Consider the following 18,788-nt stretch of genomic DNA (forward strand, 5'->3'; position numbering starts at 1 on the left):
CGATCGAACTAAAAACCAGACAGTAACTTTTGGTTAAAAATGCATTTCGAACTAATCGGACGGAATTCGCTAACGATTCGAACCGTTAATTGCAGGTTTAAGTATCCAGTTTCCGGAGCGCCCGAATATTGCTTGAAATTATTGCCGGATAAAGTTTTGGTTCTACGAGCACCGATATTGTTATAAGGCTGTAATGTTCAATATATGGATTTTAAAAACCCGTATCGACAATCGTTAAATTTCTTTGAAAGCACAATCCAAACTAAAAAATAAAGATAAATTTGGTTTTGAGTGTGACAGAACGAGTGAAAAAGGACACAGTCTGAACTACACGTAAGTGCAACGGTTGCCAGTGACTCACTCAGAAAAAGCTACAATAAAGTAAACTCTAACACCACTGAGTTTCGTTCCCCTTTCTCTTCCGGTTAAACCGGAAGTGACAGAATTTTTTTCAGATTAGCCCGCTTCAAAATTATCTTATTTCCAAAAGTTCAAATTTCTATAAATATTTGTACCTAATATTATTTTAAGAAACTGTTTAGGTGGCTAACCCTGTATCACAATTTGACATCAGAATAATATTCTTTATGACAGTTACATCTAGAAAATATTTTGATAATGATTAAAAGTTAAAATCTAAAACAAAAACAGTTATTGATCATCCAAAGATGTTTTAAAAATTTAAGAAAATTCGAAACTTTACGATAAACGTGTATGTTACGACACTTTTAAGGTTCAATATCCCAACAAAACTTTGTCGTTTACCTTACCTAGATTAAAACTTTTCAACTTGCAGTACAAGATTTGCACAACTTATTAAAAGATTCTCTCATAATAATAGCTAATTTATTGAACAAATCATACAAATGGAGTTTAACTTTTTTTTAAATTGAATTCCCATGACGGTTGTTTGCAAAGCGGACCATTTAAGATGAACCATTCAGAGTCGTAATTGCTGAAACAACAATTAGCTCTCGGGTCGACAGGTCTAGGACGTAATTGCACTTAATAGCAGGATAGGGCTCGACCTGACAAAAGTAACAACCAGCAAGACGGTTTGATTGCTTGGATGTTTCGTGTGAATTGGGGCAGAAGGGCCCATAAGGTATCAAAGGCCTTCGAAATTAATTCTGGGATTATATTGGGTGTTTGGGTGGCACCTTGACTTTTAGGCTATGTAATATATAAAAGCAAAGCGGATTCAAAACAAGGAAAATCCATAAAGCGTTGGATTGAAAAGCAATTTTCTTGGACCGGTATACACATGCATATACAGTAAATTTTAAAACAAATACGATTTTCCTTTTGGGACCGATCGTATCGGGACAAATGCTTAATCTTCCAGTTTCAAATTTAAATCGAGCAAAGCTTGAGTTTCTGCGAGTCACCTGCAAGACAATGGCTAGTCATTTAAAAGATTAAATCCGAATAGTATTGATTTTATTCTTGCAATAAGGACAATGCTTTTTCAAGTCTTTGTCAATTTAAAAAGATATATTTTAAAATGGACTTAACGTCCTGATTTACGCCAGTTGTCGTAAAGAAAACCCAAAGCAATTTACAAATAGCTTTCCTTTGGGTTATGCTAATACCCTTATAATATGACCCTGTGAAACTGGCAAAGGAAAGGGAAAGAAAACGGAAAATAGAATAGTTATTTATTCAGCTGCTTTCAGGAAAAGGATATATGGTCTCAAAGGATAACAAATCTAGTCCGGCACGCACCCTTGGGCATTTAAAAGAGATTGGTCCTGGGTCAGAGTGCTGGATTGAACACCACACTCTACACTTTAATGTAATGGTTTCCCCTCCACTGAAAAATTGACCTAAGTGAAAGGTGTTTGAGCGGAAATTCCTTCAGATCTGATACGATCGCTTGGAACTTCATTTAAAACTTTGAATTCGAGGATTAACCGAAGCGAACCGATTTGCGTTTTCTCGAGAAGGAAAATCTTATTTGTTTTCTCGATCTACTGTTGCAACTTTCTTCGCTGTTCCTGAGAAGGAAAATATTAGTTTTCCATTTTGCGTGTCGCGATTTTGAGGTGTTTGTAAGACGGGGATTTAAAGAAACGTGCACAGTGTTTACGTGCAGTGCACCTCATTTCCAGTTCAAATAATAATATGCCAAAATGATGACGTTGGTGTACTTACGTCAATTATTCCAGTTTGGTCTGGAATTATTTGAATTATGTACAAAATCCCGCAATGGCAAGACAAGCGTTTTAGTTGGCTCATCTAATAGTGATGACGAAGCAGGTTAACTGCTCAAACAAGCGCTAACTGGAGCATATTATCCAGACATGTCATTAACTACTAAGTTAATAACACATAACCGGAATGTCAACCTTGTCAACCAACCAAGGTTTCCTTCCAAACACTGTTATAATAATATAATAATCAGCTGTTGTCCAAAGTACTTTAATTCATAAAAAAAAGTCTGAAATTGTATTAGATTAGCAAAACCTAAGCAGACCAATTTTTGTGCATCAAACTGCTTCACTTAATAACATACATTTTGAGACATAAAGTTTTAGGTGAAATGTCCATTAGATCGACTGAAAGGTTGCACACAAATTATTTAAATTATAGGTGTTTCAATATTTTAATCGGAGCGTTTAATCGTCCAAAACTGGCCGAGCTCCCCACGAAAACAACTAAAATTACAGAAAATTACCGCTCGAGACATTTGGGTCCACAGCCGAATTAAATGCAGCCTGTTCTTTTGTACTTCGATGTTTTAAGTGCCCTTATTTGACTGAAAGACTGCTCGCGCTTACATTATAATCGAATTAAATCGGCAGACCGATTAAAGTGCATTTTTCCTTGATAGGCGATTTTAATATTTAGATTAGCTGCCTTTTCAGCAAAATTATAGTACAGATTGGTCTCATCAATGATGCCTGAATCACTAAACGATCCAAAAAAATTGCAGCCTGATGTGTAGAAGCATTTTTTTACCCGTTTTGAAGAGAGTTTCTAAATGTATTGATTATGGAGATAGTGAAAGGGGTGAAGAAATAACTGTCCAGGGGTCTAAAAATGAAATTAAAATCAGGCAATCATTCATTTAAAACCAACCCTAGCTTTCACCCTTACTCCAGAATGCTATTACCACAGGTCCACCCACTATCAGACCGAAAAGGGAGGATAACGCAATCGTCATCACGTTCAATTTCATCTTAATGAATTCCTTCCTTTAATTTGAAACTTCCATTATTAGAATATCTGTTTATTAAATATCATGGATATGCATAAGGAGATGAAAGACCTTTTATCTGATAATGATAAGCCAAAGATTTACTCGTTCGTATAGATGGGTTAAGTTGATCCAAGATTAGTCAATTTTTGATGGAACTCTACTGAAGCTAAAACCACTTTAAGCCACTTATCATTGGTGGATAAAATGTTAAACACTAAACTGTCAGACCCCCCCAAAAAAGACCAAAATCACGAGAACTAAAGTCTTAATCAAGAAAAATTAAAAAGCAGCCGTTATGGTATTTATTCTCGAAAGTAGAGCAATATTTCGTTTCAAAATTAAGGAAGTTCTTGATATTAAAAAATCCCGGAAACAAAGCGGAAGTTTCGTTAAGATTAAGTAAGGCATTACTGTACCAAAACGAGGAAATGGTTGTTTAATAAAATATCGCCTACTCCGGTCTTACTTAAAACTAAAAGCCGCTTATTTGGGAAATATGTAATAATAAAAATGTTTCTTGAGTAGCTTAGCAGTTGCAGAAATCAGGGTCTGTGGCCTTTTGGTCGACCATATGCTGGTGGCCCGCGGTGTTTTCTTCCTTCAGTTTTTACCGTGTCATTATGTAATTAGACAAGATTGCTCCCCGAAAGGATCGGAAGGTCAAAATTACTCCGGACAATTTGAATTTTTATTTATATGGCATATGTGCGCGGTATCATTGATGCCATCGACCAAATTAGTCCCTTGGAGGTGTAAAAAAGACTTATTCTCGCCATAAAAACACTCGGTTCTAGCCTACGGCTAAGACAGGATTAATGTTATAAAAGCGGGGAGAAATCACTTTTGTCACACTGGCTTTCGCCACATAATACCGGGGGTGCATAAAATAAGCCCCACATAACTGAATTACTTTTGCTTATTACGCACTTTACTTAGGAACATATTTCAAAGGGTATCTGACAGAATTGTCAGTCCCCTCTCGCAAATCTCCAGACCGCAACAATCAAATTTAAACCGCACCACTATATTTTTCCAAGTTTTACTAACGAACTTTACTGCTTCAATATCCCAAATTTATGAGGTTATAAATTCGTTCGGAATGAAATTTATCTAATTATACAGGAAAATTTAGAGGTACTTCAGTGGTTTCCGAAACTTAATAGTTCACAGCACTTTACTGTAAAGAAACTAACTTTGAAGGTATCTGGTATATTTCGGCTTTTTGAATTCCAAAGCCCAAGCTGCTCATTATTCTTGCCATTCAGAAATATTAACAGTTTCCTTTGCCCATTCTTCATTATTTTTGTCATTGCTATAATTAAAGAAACCAGTAGCGTATACCCGGTTCATTTTACTTAAATAATCAATTAATTCTGTTAATGACGCGACTCTGGCGCCGTGAAACTAAATTTAAACAGACCTCGGAGTTTATTAATTATGCTATTCCTTTGAAGCAATGATACGCTAAGTTCATTCTTATTATAAGACGAGTACATTTGTAAGCAACGTGCTTGAAATTAGCGTGTCACATCTCCAAAATAACTGTACGTTTCGAAAATTGAAAAAATGCAATTTTTGGCAAAATTTAAAAAAAAATTTTTCATCCAATAAGGTTCCAATGCAAAAAATTTAATAAATGGGGGGATATAAGGGGTCTTTTTTTACTACTTTTTGAAATTCAATATCTCGTTAAAGTGAGGAGCTAGAGAGGCAAATTTCAGATTATTTTGTAGTATTTTTCAATCCTTTTCTAATGGCTATTTAGCGAAATTGATTGGAGTTCAAATAAAAAAGTTACAACCTTTCAAAAACTGAAAAAATGACATTTCCATTCAACTCCGACCTAAGAAAACATTTTTTTTTTCTCAAAAATACCAGCTCTAAGCGGATTAAATTCCTGTTTATTCATGTAAATTTCGTTTTATCTCTTTGTCTATTTTTCCTAATGGATTTATTTTAAGCTAATTGATTTCGGGATAAGTCGGTCGATCTCATGGTAGCGCGGCGGTAGTACTTATTTTCACTTTAATTCGTGGAGCTTTATCGGTACTAGGCTTAATCTTGACGGTTTTATGACGATATACGATCAAACCACCGCCATAAAGTTTTAAAAAATTCAAAAATAACTTGCATTGCTTGGTAATCTAGAATAATATAATGTTTAGGAAACCCGTTTTGATAAATGCAGCTTATGTAAAATATGTCTGCTTTAATCCTTAGATTAGGCAACAGTTTGAGTCAGTAGGCTACAAATGTAATAATGTGGTTTTCAGTGATTATATTTTGGTTTTTAACTCTAAAACTCATTTTAGCAGATGTTGGTTATACAGGGATTGAATGACTAAATTTATGAAACATGTTGAAATAATTGAGCTGGCTAAAGAGCCAACCAAATTTAAAATAAAAAATATTTTTTTCAGAGTCAGAAAAGAAGAGCAGAAGAATATGTTGATATGATGAGCTGGCTTATTGAACAGAAATTTTCATAGAAGACTGAGTCACCGATTTCAAAAACCAGAAATATTTTAAAAAAGATTTTTTTAAAATAGTTGATGAATATCCCTAGAATTTTGACAGTGAATGGTCTATCAAAATAAGGTTAACCTACACGTTTATTTCCTTCTTCTTTTAGCATGTACTGGGTCAATCCATCTAAATTACAGTTAAATATTAAAAAAGAATACTTGAAAAATGGAAAACTGTGCTGTCAGTAATTATTTATATTGTGGTCTATTTTCTGTACGAATAGATATGCTTTATTTAAAATTGGAACTACAAGGAAAACGTTTAAATATTGCATAAAAAAAACAATGTTCAGCCGGTCTCAGTTTATTTTTCATCAATTCAAAGAGTAGATCAATAAGAGTTACTACCTACAGCAATATGCTGTTGGCTCTCATCCAAATCGTTCTAATTTAGAGATTCCTGGCTAGATAAATGTACATTTTAAAGTTTACAAAACTCTAGAAATTTTTCAGATTTTTATCCGGATAAACGTTTTGTTTGGACGCTTTTTAATTGATTGTTGAAGCGATGAAAGAGTCTTTTCTTGTCGTGGTTCTGTAATTTATAGCTCAATGGAAGTATTTTTATCCGGTATCGAATATAGAAACAATCTTTACATTGTACTCGTATATGCCGTTAATGTCCGCTGATTGGCAGAATAATAGCTGACAACAATTCCGACATTTGTACTTTTGATTCGGTTTTTCTAATTTTTCAAGTAACAGAGTTGTATTCGAACTTTTTCAGTGAAACAATATTGCTGGAGAAATACGGTTACGTGCTTCAGTGGAAATCCCGAAGCTTCAACATACTAAAGCGATTACAGAGAGTAAGCAACTGGAATAGACGCACCCAACTTTTAACTAAAATATGCAAGAAATTTTAGGTCTTCGTGTGGAATTTGAAAGTTTGTAGGTATTGAGAGTCTTTTAACTAGACAACTTTACAAACTGCATTCGAATTATTAATCTCCCTATTCGACCGACTTAATCGAAAGTAAATCCTCCGCCTCTTGTTGCCTAGAAAGGTCTTTTAAAGTTTGATTAGTTTTCGACTAAGTAAATTCCAAGATTTTTACTTTTTGCAGAGAAAACTTATTGTTTAATAAGATTGTTGTTAAACCTGAATTCATTCAGTACTTTCGGTTGTTCTTTCTTCGGTTTGTTTCTGTGTGCACCTGACGCAAGGCGGCGTGAGAACTACAGATGCGCAGGTCGTGACCCTATAGAGTACCCCGGGGCTGTCTACACCTCCATAGTCTGCGCAGTATGAACTTTGTACCAATGGTACTCAAAGTTCCACTAGGCGTCAGACGTTAGGCGCAAGTACCTTCTTCAACGGCGTAGTGGGTGCAATTCACGCAGCTGTCCATTTTTTACCTTTTCTTCACATGTACCCTAGCCCGTGGCAGATTTATATGGGCCGTTATATAAGGCCTTAATGGCTCGGCTAAGGTGCATGTGGGTGTCAAAGGTAAAATTTATATTTAGCAATAACGACCCGAAGCGATACAACAGGCCAGTTCCTCTTTTATCTATGCCTATATATTCGTTTCGTGCTCGCAATAAGTCTATCCATTGCTGACCTACACTACTACTAGAGAAACAGGTTGATTATTATATCTTTTTATGGAATGAATGGATAATTTGTCCCAATTTTTTCTTGTTAGAAAAATAGTTGATTTCAAGTACAATAATTAAGTAGTGTTATTCATCAATTTTATTAAGCTGTTTATTATCCCTCTAACAAAACAAAGACCTATTTAAGTTAGTAACGTGATCCAGGCACTTATCCCAGGAATATACCGCAGCGTATCTAAACACATAAGGAAATTCCAAGTTAGAAGGACTGTTTGGAAACTCGATATCCTCTTGGAAGTTACTTGAATTTGCCGGATGATATTGGAAATTGGATGTAAGATATTTCTTTATTATTTTAGTGATGGTTTCGTATGGCCTTTATGAACAGACCTGAATCAATAATTCATTAAATCCACGAATGTACAAGGCACACTGCAATGTATTTTATTCTTTCAATTATGACTGACATGCCTGGAAGCCAAAATACCGAACACAACTTTATCCGAGGGGAATCAGTTCGTTTAGCTATCAGTAAGCCGAACATCCACGTAACAGCCTCATGTAATGTTAATAGTTTTGTGGAATTTAACATAAAACTTTTATCCAGTATTCAACTGGTTTAGATACTGAAATGGAATAACTTTTAAATTTTAATTAACTTAAGTACTGATGTACGCGCGTTAATATTCAGTTTAGGTCAACTAATTGGATGTTTTACCAATTAATTTCGTTAAAAACTTGAATCTGGTTTAGTTGTAAAAATTTCAGAACTACAAACTTGGAATTGAAATTCTGTTATAAGTGCAGAAGTTTTTGACCAGGAAATGATACTGCAGTTTAGATACAACTTAGTAATTGCTCATTAACTTGCTATATAAGGTGTCAAAAAATAAGTGCCACAATAAACGTGTACAGAAATTGCGTGTTAATTATGGAAATCTCAGTTAGAAATCTGGCATGTTGGAAACCTAAAACGAATGTTAATAAACAAAAATCAGTATAATCCACAGCCTTTTTTGTAAAATCCGACAAACAATACCTAATAATGAAAGAAAAACTCTTCAGGTGTTCAAAGTCGACGGATATGCACCTTTGAGAAACCTAAACGATCGTGACAACCCACGCAATGGGTGCATCACTTGAATCGGGGCTTCGCCCTTAATTTCTCGGCCCGAGACAGCTCGGAATCCATTAGCGGGCGAGCATCGCAATTATTGTTCGGGGGGCAATTAATCTCTCCATGGGGACCCCAAGGCCCATTGTGGTGCACACATGGAATACAGTGGTGTCCGTCGTGTTCATCATCTCGAGATTGAAGTAATATTTTGGTTTTGTTACATGTCTGGTCAGTTTGTGTTCAAAGGACCCAGGTAGTATCAGTCAAATATTGCAGAGTTTGTAAAAAGTCCGAAAAGAAAACTGACATATTTTGAAAGGACTATCCACCTGGAAATTAAGTGAAAAGAAGAATGTATACCAGACTTCCAAATTTTATGTTACAAGTTTTATTTATTTATTACCTCTTCAGACGACTACAGAGTAATCATATCAACCAACAGACTTTTTCCTGTTTGATAATGTCCTCAATTCCACTAAATATCCAGTACAATATTATATTTTTTGTATTTATTACACTTGCTTGATAATTGAAACTCTTTCATGTCTATTTATATGAAATTATGTTATTTATTTATTATATTTGTCAGATCTGTTGAAATGTTTAATAGACCGTTAATTTACAATGTTTGTATGGTTAATTCGATTTCGAAACCAGGAAAATTACTTAATTAGGTTGGAAAATTATATGTATAAACTTTCGAATATATAGTAATTATGTGTAATATTTGTTATAGAAGAGTGGCATCAACAAACTAGATTTTGAGATGTTCGATTAATTAGAGTCAAGAAAACTCAAAACACGAATGAGCAACAACAGTAAAATTTATAGAGAACGTTAAGATTAAATATGCAATATTTGACTATTTAACAAGAAAAACATTGCCTCTTTTCCTTTATACATATTTCTTCACTTCTCAGACAAACACAAACAAGTTCTTTGTTTGAAATCCCCAAAGTGGGTTTAATAAATTTTATTATTCCATTCACCTGCAGATTGAAATTTTCTCGTTCATACAAGTACTCGCCGGAATTATGTAAAGTTTTCCCGTCGCTCCACCTGAATAAAAAAGAACTTTTTAACTTTTCCGGGCTTAATAAGAAAAGTCATCGGCCAACTGCTGTTTTCCTCGAACTGTCGACTCATTGCCAAACTGTGCCGCCCTTCTTAAAAACGACGCTTTTCACGCATTTACAAGGCCCAATTTGACGGTTTTCTGGCAACAGGGGTATGTTTGTTCCTTTGTTTTCAAGGTGTCAGCTGCCGCACACATCGAGCAATGTTGTAAAATTGGCAATACTCTGGGGGATTTCTCTTTTGCCTTTTGTTTTCTAGGTGTTTTAGTCACAAAATTGTTTGTTCTCTTGGACGTAAATTCAATAAGAAACCGGGTTAAATTGGAGAATGTTTTGCGCAATGTTTTTTGAACTGATTTTGCACCTTATTTTTACTATTGAGTAGATTATTCACCAAGAAGATAAGTGAACATTGTGTTTCAAAAGAGCACTTACATTTTTTTTCATTTGATGAGTAGAGGGAGAATAACGATTAATGTCCAAAAAAGTGCTTTCCAAGAAAAGACCAAATTGAATTGTAACTAAATCTCTATTCTGGAAACTTGAATAAAAAATAAGGAAAAATGAAAATTTTATAATGTGAACCCTTTTAAACGATAAAATATATTGTTTGTTGTTTAAGGGCTACAAATGCAATCTCTTGACTAAAAAATGTAGACAGTTTGTCAAACTCGGTATCTCCGCCATTTTTGGGGTTTCAGAGACTAACTACTGCGCGTTCACCTCGTGCTAAGCGCAACACGATCGAACATCTACAGGGTGTTCAAAAAACAAAAATAAAAACAGTAAAATTTGAAACGAAAGCCTTGCCAGTTGTGACCGGGTTTACCCTGTTCTAAGTAAGTGTAAACTCAGCCCACTAAGTGCAAGTGTCATTCTGATCATTTCTCGTACCCTGCAAAATTTTCGTAACTCTAACCGTTTCCGAGATATTCGACTTTTTTTACTTTCTTTGAAAATTGTATCCAAAATTTTCAAAATTCTGTATCCCGGTTATTTTTTGAGCTTTAGGAACCGTAAAAAACTCAGAATGTTGTTTTTTCACCTCATACTAACCGCAACACTAACCGTTTCCGAAATATTCGACTTTTGTTTTTGTAAATTGCTATACAAATTTTGAAAATTCCGTATCTTTGCCATTTTTGGGGTTTCACTGACTGTAAAAACTTCAAAATGTTCGTCTTGAACTGCTTTTTCACCTTGTGCTAACCGCAACACAGTTGAACATCTACAGGGTGTTCAAAAAATCAAAAGCTCACTGGGCTCAAAATCTCAATGCCAACTTTTTTATTCCAATTCTAACAGATTTTGGACAAAATTTAAGTAAATATTTTACTCTTTACAGGTAATGCCTCTCAGAGTGCTAAACCATTAAAAGTTTTAAAACGAATTTAAAGTTGCCCAATTATGGTTGTAAGAGGAGATTTGGAAAAGAGTACAAAAATGGTAACATGTCAATAAAGAGAATTCATATTTCTTTGAGCAAAACTTAGTCTTTTTGAGCAAAACCAAGTGTTAACGTTGATAATAATGGACTGTATTTATTTCTTTGATTTACACTTTATTTCAACTGAAATATACGGAGCAAAGGGGAGGCTCGTGTCCACCTTATAAGACTTGTAGATGCTCTGTCGGTCCGCGGTGTTGCCACTTCTCTCGCACCTCAACATTCCGCCCGCCTTGGAAGTACTCCGGTACTTTCGAAACTATTTAACTAACAACTAATATATAAATTTACGCTTTAAGTCCAATGCTACAAGAAACTTGAACAACTTGCTTATAACTAACTTAATCTAATATTATGTACTACTGTTTCCTTAAAACTTACATTATTGTCATTTAAATAAACCTAACAGTAGCGAAAAAACAAGCCAACAGGCCTTTTACATATCCTTAATATCTTAATTATGATCGGTCTTCTGAGTCCAATCATCATTTGGCAAAACACAAAGCTTGTTTACACCTCTCGTTACGTTGTTATTTCTTACGCGCACTTTCACAACACGTACCACACCGTCCGCTCCAGGCATTAGTTCGGTTACTCGTCCTAGCGGCCAGTTGCAGGGTGGTGCATGATCCTCTTTCAAAATCACTAGCGATCCAATTTGGAGCAAATCTGAAAACTTCTGTTTCCACTTGACTCTGGTCTGTAGTTCACATAAATATTCTTTATGCCACCTAGACCAATAGTGTTGACCCATTACTTGGAGATTCTGCCAGTGTTTTAAACGGTTTTCTGGCACTTGAGTTAAATCTCTTTCTGGAAGAGCTGTTAAGGATTTGCCAATCAGGAAATGCGCAGGAGTTAAAGCTGAACAATCTTCAGGGTCAGACGTCATCGGACATAATGGACGCGAATTTAATATACCCTCGATTTGTGTCAAAATGGTCGCAAGTTCCTCGAACGTTAAAGTCTTATTACCAATTACACGTTTAATATGCGATTTTGAACTTTTAATACCGGCTTCCCAAATGCCTCCGAAGCTAGGCGATTTTGCTGGGATGAAATGCCATTGAATTAGTTCGTTTGAGAGTTGATTGGCAATAATTTCAGACTTTTGTTTTAAAAATTCATAAACAGCTTTAATTTCATTATTCGCGCCTACATAGTTGGTCCCGTTATCGGAATAAATATTTACTGGTCTACCTCGGCGACTAATAAATCGTCTAAATGCAGCCATGAAAGCCTCAGTGGTTAGTTCAGTGACGAGCTCTATATGAACTGCCTTGACGGACATACAGACAAATAAGCACATATAAGCCTTTGTAATCTTTGCTCCCCGAGTTTTTCTATCCTTGATATAGAAAGGACCTCCGTAATCAGTACCAACATTTGCAAACGGTGGTGAACTGTTTACTCGACAGGCAGGTAAATCCCCCATCAAATACTCTAACGGTTTTGGGTTCGCCTTAAAGCACACCACGCAATTGCGAACAATATTTTTGCAAACACCTCGTCCCGATATCGGCCAAAAACGCTCTCTGATTGAGCAAAGAAGCGTCTGGACACCGCAATGTAATAGTCGTTCATGTTCTTGCGTTATTATTAATTTAGTTAACCGATGTTTACTAGGGAGAATTATCGGGTGTTTTTTGTCAAACGATTGACTCGCGTTCCTTAATCTTCCTCCTACCCGAATTAAGCCATCATCAATGAATGGATATAAGGTTAACAATTTACTTTTTTTATTAATGGGTTTATTTCGAGAAAGAAGGTCGTATTCGAGTGAAAAACATTGTTTTTGAACGGCAATAATTAAACATTTTAAAGCTTTGTCAATTTCTAAAGGTAAAAGTGCTCCTAATTGTCTCTGATTTTCTTTAATATTTTTAGTAAACCTTAAAACGTACGCAAGGATTCTTACAATTTTCGGTAGAGACGAAAATCTATTTGTTAACTCTGTTATAACATCGTTTTCTTTTGTTAATAACGTGCAAGTCAGGGAATTGCACTGTTCTGGTATAATTTCTGGCAAAACTTCCGTTGGTAAATTCCATTCAGAAAAATTGAGCTTGAGCCATTTGGGTCCAAACCACCACAACTTACTCTGACTTAAATCTGTTGCTAAAGCACCTCTTGACAATAAGTCAGCGGGATTGTCGCCTGAATTCACATGTCCCCAGTCATTGGCGTTGGACAACGTTTGTATCTCACTTACCCTGTTTGCTACGAAAGTTTTCCATCTGGTTGGGGTACCTCTGATCCACGCTAGTACAATTGTTGAATCCGTCCAAAGGTACTGCTTACTGGGCTTTATTTCCAACGACTCGGCTACCCTTTTTACTAAATTACTCAACAGAACAGCTCCGCATAACTCTAGCCGTGGTATATTTATTTGTTTCAACGGAGCTACCCTAGACTTTCCACATAATAAATTTGCAACCCACTCCATCGAGGGCAACTGGCAACGAAGATACACGCAAGCTCCATAAGCTTTGTTTGACGCGTCGCAAAATCCATGTATCTCAAAAGCAACATACCCATTTATCATGGCATGTCTTGGGATCCTAATGCTACCAATATTGTCCAGATCTCGATGAAACTCACTCCAGGACTCCAGTACTTGCTGTGGTATTTGCTCATCCCAACCTACCTTGTGTTTCCATAAATCTTGAATGACTATCTTTGCCCTGATTATCAGAGGACCTAAAAGCCCTAAAGGATCAAATATCTGACAAATTATTGATAATATTGCTCTTTTACTAAGACACTCAACATTTAACATATTAGGAACATTGATTTTATAACAGATTAAATCATTGTTGGAATCCCAGTATATTCCAAGAGTTTTATTTTGTTCTCCTTGGCCAATGTGTATCATGCTGACATCTAAACTTTCATCCAGCTCAAACCTTTTCAAGATGTCATCATCATTACATGACCATTTCCGTAGCGAAAACCCGGCTGATCTGAGAACTGAAGTTACGCTTTTTTGGAGTTCTAATATTTCTTCTTGACTGTTCGATCCTGTAAGCAGATCATCCATATAAAAATCCCTTTTTATTATTTTACTAGTATATGGATGCTCGCTTTCTACTTCTTCAGCCAAGTAAAATAAACATTTTACTGCTAGATAAGGCGATGAAGCATTGCCGTAAGTCACGGTATTCAGAGCATAAATCTTAAGTTCATCGGTTTCTGAAAAACGCCAAAATATCCTTTGATATTTTCGCTCATCTGTATCCACCAGTATTTGCCGATACATTTTTGAAATGTCGGCTGTCATGACATATAAATGAGTTCGAAATCTAGTCAATATAGAAAAAATATCTTGTTGTAAGGTCGGCCCTACATACTGGACATCATTGAGGGATAATCCTGTGTCAGTTTTGCAAGAAGAATCGAAGACTACCCTGCACTTAGTAGTTAGACTAGTCGTTTTCAAGACCGCATGATGTGGTAGGAAAAAACCTTCACTACTTTCTTCATCACATTCTGACATATGTTTAAGTTCGCAATATTCTCTCATAAAATCGTTATACTCTACTCTAAGTTCTGAGTTTTTAATTAATTTTCGTTCAAGCAGCTCAAATCTTCGCTTGGCAATTTCTTGGGAACTCCCTAACATTTTTAGATTGGGCTTAAACGGTATTTTAACAACAAACCTTCCTGACTCATCTCTTTTGACAGTCTTTGTAAAATAATCTTCACAAATTTTCTCACTCTCAGATAATATTTTAGTCTTACTTAATTCTTCCAATTCCCAAAACTTAACAATAATATTATCTGTTAGTGCGTCTGAATTTATCACCAAATTGCAATAATTAACTTGTGAAATTTGTGAACTGCCAGACATTCCTACTTCTCCTGCAATCACCCAACCAAATAATGTATTTTTTAATACAGGCAAATGTTTTCCTAATGTCTCGTAGCCAGGAATTAAAATTCTCCAAACAATATCAGAACCCAACAGTAAATCTATGTCACTTACCTCGTTAAATGTAGGATCTGCCAATTTCATCCAAGTTGGAATTTTAATTATCTGTTTATTAAAACTGACAGTTGGTAATTTGCATATTATATTAGGTAAAACAAGACATTTTATTTTTTGCTGAAAATCACCATTACACGATTGAATAGTTAAACTTGCTAATTTATTTACATTTGTAACTGTTTGACCAATGCCTTTTACTATATGCTCAATTGGAGTCGATATTAATCCTAAACTGTCGCATAACCTTTCAGATAAAAAATTTGATTGTGAACCCCCGTCCAGTAAAGCGCGTGCCTTTATTATTTTACCATTATCTCCCATTAGTAAAACCATCGCAGTCGATAACAAAACTTGGGACGGTCCGCCCAATCGCGCAACGTCGCATTGCGATTCGATTATATTTCGATCGGCCCCGGTCCCAACGCGTGCAATGGCGGCGGTCGAATTCTCGGGTGATTCTATAACGTTTTCTTGAGCGCCAGCGGTTGGCACATTTGGTTGATTGTTAGGAATTTCTCGGTCAAAATGTAAAACTGTGTTGTGTGCCTTATGACATTTGAAACATTTTCTCATTTTGCATTTCCAAAATGGATGTGTGTCTCTAAGGCAAATAGAGCACAATTTTAATCTCTTTACTTCGGAAATGCGCCCAGCTACCGACAAACCCAAAAATTTACTGCAATTAAATACACTATGTTCTTCATGACAGAAGTAACATTTCATTTTTTCAATAGCCGAAAACCCGTAGCCTCGAGTTTTCTTGCTAACTTGACTTTCACCTGAGGGTTTATTAAGTTTGCAGCTTTCCAACTTTTCCAGAATATCGCATTTTTGTTTTAAAAATGTATTTATATCATTCATCGTTGGTAAGTCGCCTGTAATTTTAAAACTTTCCCAATCGCGTCTAGTAACTGCATCAAATTTATTACACATAATGTATATAATTAAACGATCCCAAGATTCAGTTTCTTCTCCTAATGCTTTAAGAGCCCGCAAATGTTTTGTGTATGTGTCAAATAAATTTCTTAACTCAACGTGTGACTCTTTAACAATCTTAGGATGTTCAAAAATATCTCGAATGTGACTGTGAATAATCATATTTTTGTTTTCAAAACGATCTGACAAACTTTGCCAGGCAACAGCATAATTATCAGAGGATACTTGCAACGACTTAATACTTTGAGCAGCCTCCTTCACTAAAGAAGCTCTAAGGTAATAAAACTTCTGTATATTTGTGAGTGTTTCATTATCATGAACCAGTGCTGTAAAAATGTCCTTAAACTCTAACCAATGATTGTAATCACCATCAAAGGTTGGTATTGATATTGGAGGTAATTTTACCATAGAGCGAACCTGATCGTTAGACGTTGAACCAACCACTGATTCAGCATGAACCGCACTCAACCGATCCACTGCAATTAAACTCTCAAAGCGAACCTTTAAAATAGCCTTAACCTCGCCAATCAACTCAAAATATATATTTTCAAACAAAGTTCTTTCATTTTCGCCTGCGTCGGAATCATCTAGCAACTCTATATCTGACTGTAGTGTTTCAAACTCTTCGAAAAGAGGTTCTGTTTTTTCCAACCTAACTTGTAACTGATTGTATACACTATCAGGAACATTAATTTTTCCTATAACATTTTCCTGTAAATAAGTTCTCAAACGAGTTAGCTTGGATTTTACAGCACCCCTTTTGGCTTTCAATTCCGTAATGTTAGCCATTTATGACACAGTCGAAGGTATATTTTACAAAATAATAAATAAACTCTACTTGCCGTCTGACCCGTGGCGCAAATTTCTTGAAATTGCGTTTTCCTTCAAGTGGCGTCAAGTGCACGACTGCACCGCGTTAATAACTTCGTCGATGTGGCCTTTAGTTTCACTAATATGGGCACTGTTTTTGGTTTATTCTTCTCCAAACTTCACCAAAATCCGGTCGATGGACCAATGTTAACGTTGATAATAATGGACTGTATTTATTTCTTTGATTTACACTTTATTTCAACTGAAATATACGGAGCAAAGGGGAGGCTCGTGTCCACCTTATAAGACTTGTAGATGCTCTGTCGGTCCGCGGTGTTGCCACTTCTCTCGCACCTCAACACCAAGTTTATCCTACTAGTCTGAGTAATATTGCTTCTGGATGTTATTCAACATATTTTTTTGGATTTGTTGGAATCTGGCAATCTTTTCTTGATAAAGAAAAAATTAATAAATGGCTCATAAAACAGCAACCCTGGCAGCAAAACAGCGGTAGCAAAGAACTCATTTGAGATAATGAAGAAATAGTTGGGCAATTTAACGGTAATTACGGTTTAAATCAAAATTGAGGGCCAGGAAACAATGCAGTTTGGGTTTGGGACGAAACAATAGCCCAATGGTATTCGCATGTAAATAACTTGCATGCACCTCCGATAGAGTTTTATATCAATAAGTAAGCGGGAGTGTGTCCGGTTTTGCCCCACGGGCACTGTAATATTTCAGTAGAGAGATCCGGCTACTGGAATATTACAACGACCCATATCGTGTTCGTTGGCCGGTACTTGGTATTGTTACGAATACCGTAAATTTTAGAGGTTGATTTACCGTTCGTTATGGCGCAGTCGGGTTGATGATGACTCTTTCTCCCAAAAAAAAAAAGAATGCCCTCACTAATGAACTATGTCATGTGATGGTGACGGTAATAAATATACTGCTCCCTGCCGAAATAAATAATAATGATAAAATCCGTCTTCGGCTGCATAAAACGCAATATTTCATCGCAGAAAACGAGAAGGTCGCTGACAGTTTTGTCGGTTGGAAATGTAGTTGGGGCTTTAATTACTAAAACGCCCCGCCGCACTTTTGTTAATTCGTAAAGTGACTTTTTGGCGGTGCCTTAAGTTTGATGCACGGCTATTGTATCCTCGGAAAACAAGTTATTAATAAACCTTAAAAATATCAGTAAATTAAAAAGCTTAAGTTAATCTTGCACAAAAAATTGATTAAATCAAATACAAAAGTTTGTAACGATTTAAGTCATTGATTGGAAACAGTTTGAGAATTCCGTAATTAGTTGTAGTCCGTAAAAGGTCTTTACAGTTGATTAAGTCCCCAGAGCTATAAACCTAATAAATCTCCAAAAACCATAACATTCTCTTAGATATTTGGGGTTGGTTGTGACTTAGTTGACTATCAATGGGTAATGAGCTGTTAATGTCCAAAATGTTATTCAATATTCAATATAAAGGTTGGTATTACAGGAAATTATGTATACATATAAATATGTCACAACTCATGCTAGTTTAAGCCTTTAATTTATTACATTATTCCAGAAGGTATTATAAAACAGGCTTTACGTGCTAGTCGAAATCGGCATATCAGTCGATATTTTTTGTTTAGAAAAAATCGAGCCTCCTAACGATCACGTATACTGTATTTTAAACCGGAATAAATGTATTTCACACGTGGATTGGAACTGTTCTTGTAAGCACGCACCTCATAAAACATTGTGCCACTTTTAATTTACATATGATAAACTTATTTATAACCTTATATCTTATAAAAGTTGGTCGTAAAAAAAATCTCAGTTTGCAATATTTAGCAAAAATTTCGATAAAACAATAACACGATATTAATGGCACAAACAGCAATATTAATTTCACGGTTGCGCTAAATTTTTAATGACGTATAGGATTTTAGTATCGTTTCATCCAGATCCGTGGCTGCTAAACTGGATCATCCAATTTCAAACAAATTAAAAAGCCATTTAAATTGCATACATAATCAATAAAATATAATTGGACGGACATGTTATTAATCTGATTAAATATTTGCAGTATTGCTGCTTCCATGCATTCCAGACTAATAATGGCCGAAAGCTAATTAGGA

The 18,788-nt window shown here is 35.5% G+C and overlaps 1 protein-coding gene across 1 annotated transcript; it reads right to left on the reverse strand.

Annotated features, from left to right (window-relative positions):
• Positions 1–11,381: 11,381 nt before the first annotated feature.
• Positions 11,382–12,511, reverse strand: LOC145727793 (uncharacterized). Its single transcript, XM_081977615.1, has 2 exons — positions 12,434–12,511; positions 11,382–12,389 (listed from the first exon to the last, which is right to left on the reverse strand). The coding sequence occupies exons 1-2, from the start codon at positions 12,509–12,511 to the stop codon at positions 11,382–11,384; spliced, it is 1,086 nt and encodes a 361-aa protein (XP_081833741.1).
• Between the last annotated feature and the right edge of the window lie 6,277 nt (positions 12,512–18,788).

This window comes from Ips typographus, linkage group LG4, assembly GCF_016097725.1.
Source record: "Ips typographus isolate SLU linkage group LG4, UJ_Ityp_2.0, whole genome shotgun sequence".
NCBI lineage: Eukaryota > Metazoa > Arthropoda > Insecta > Coleoptera > Curculionidae > Ips > Ips typographus.

Coding starts and splice junctions, on each gene's coding strand:
- LOC145727793 (XM_081977615.1), bottom strand. CDS start 12,511: ATGAACGACTATTACATTGCGGTGTCCAGACGCTTCTTTGCTCAATCA. Junction 12,390..12,433: donor TTGGCCGATATCGGGACGAG/GTGTTTGCAAAA, acceptor GTGTGCTTTAAG/GCGAACCCAAAACCGTTAGA.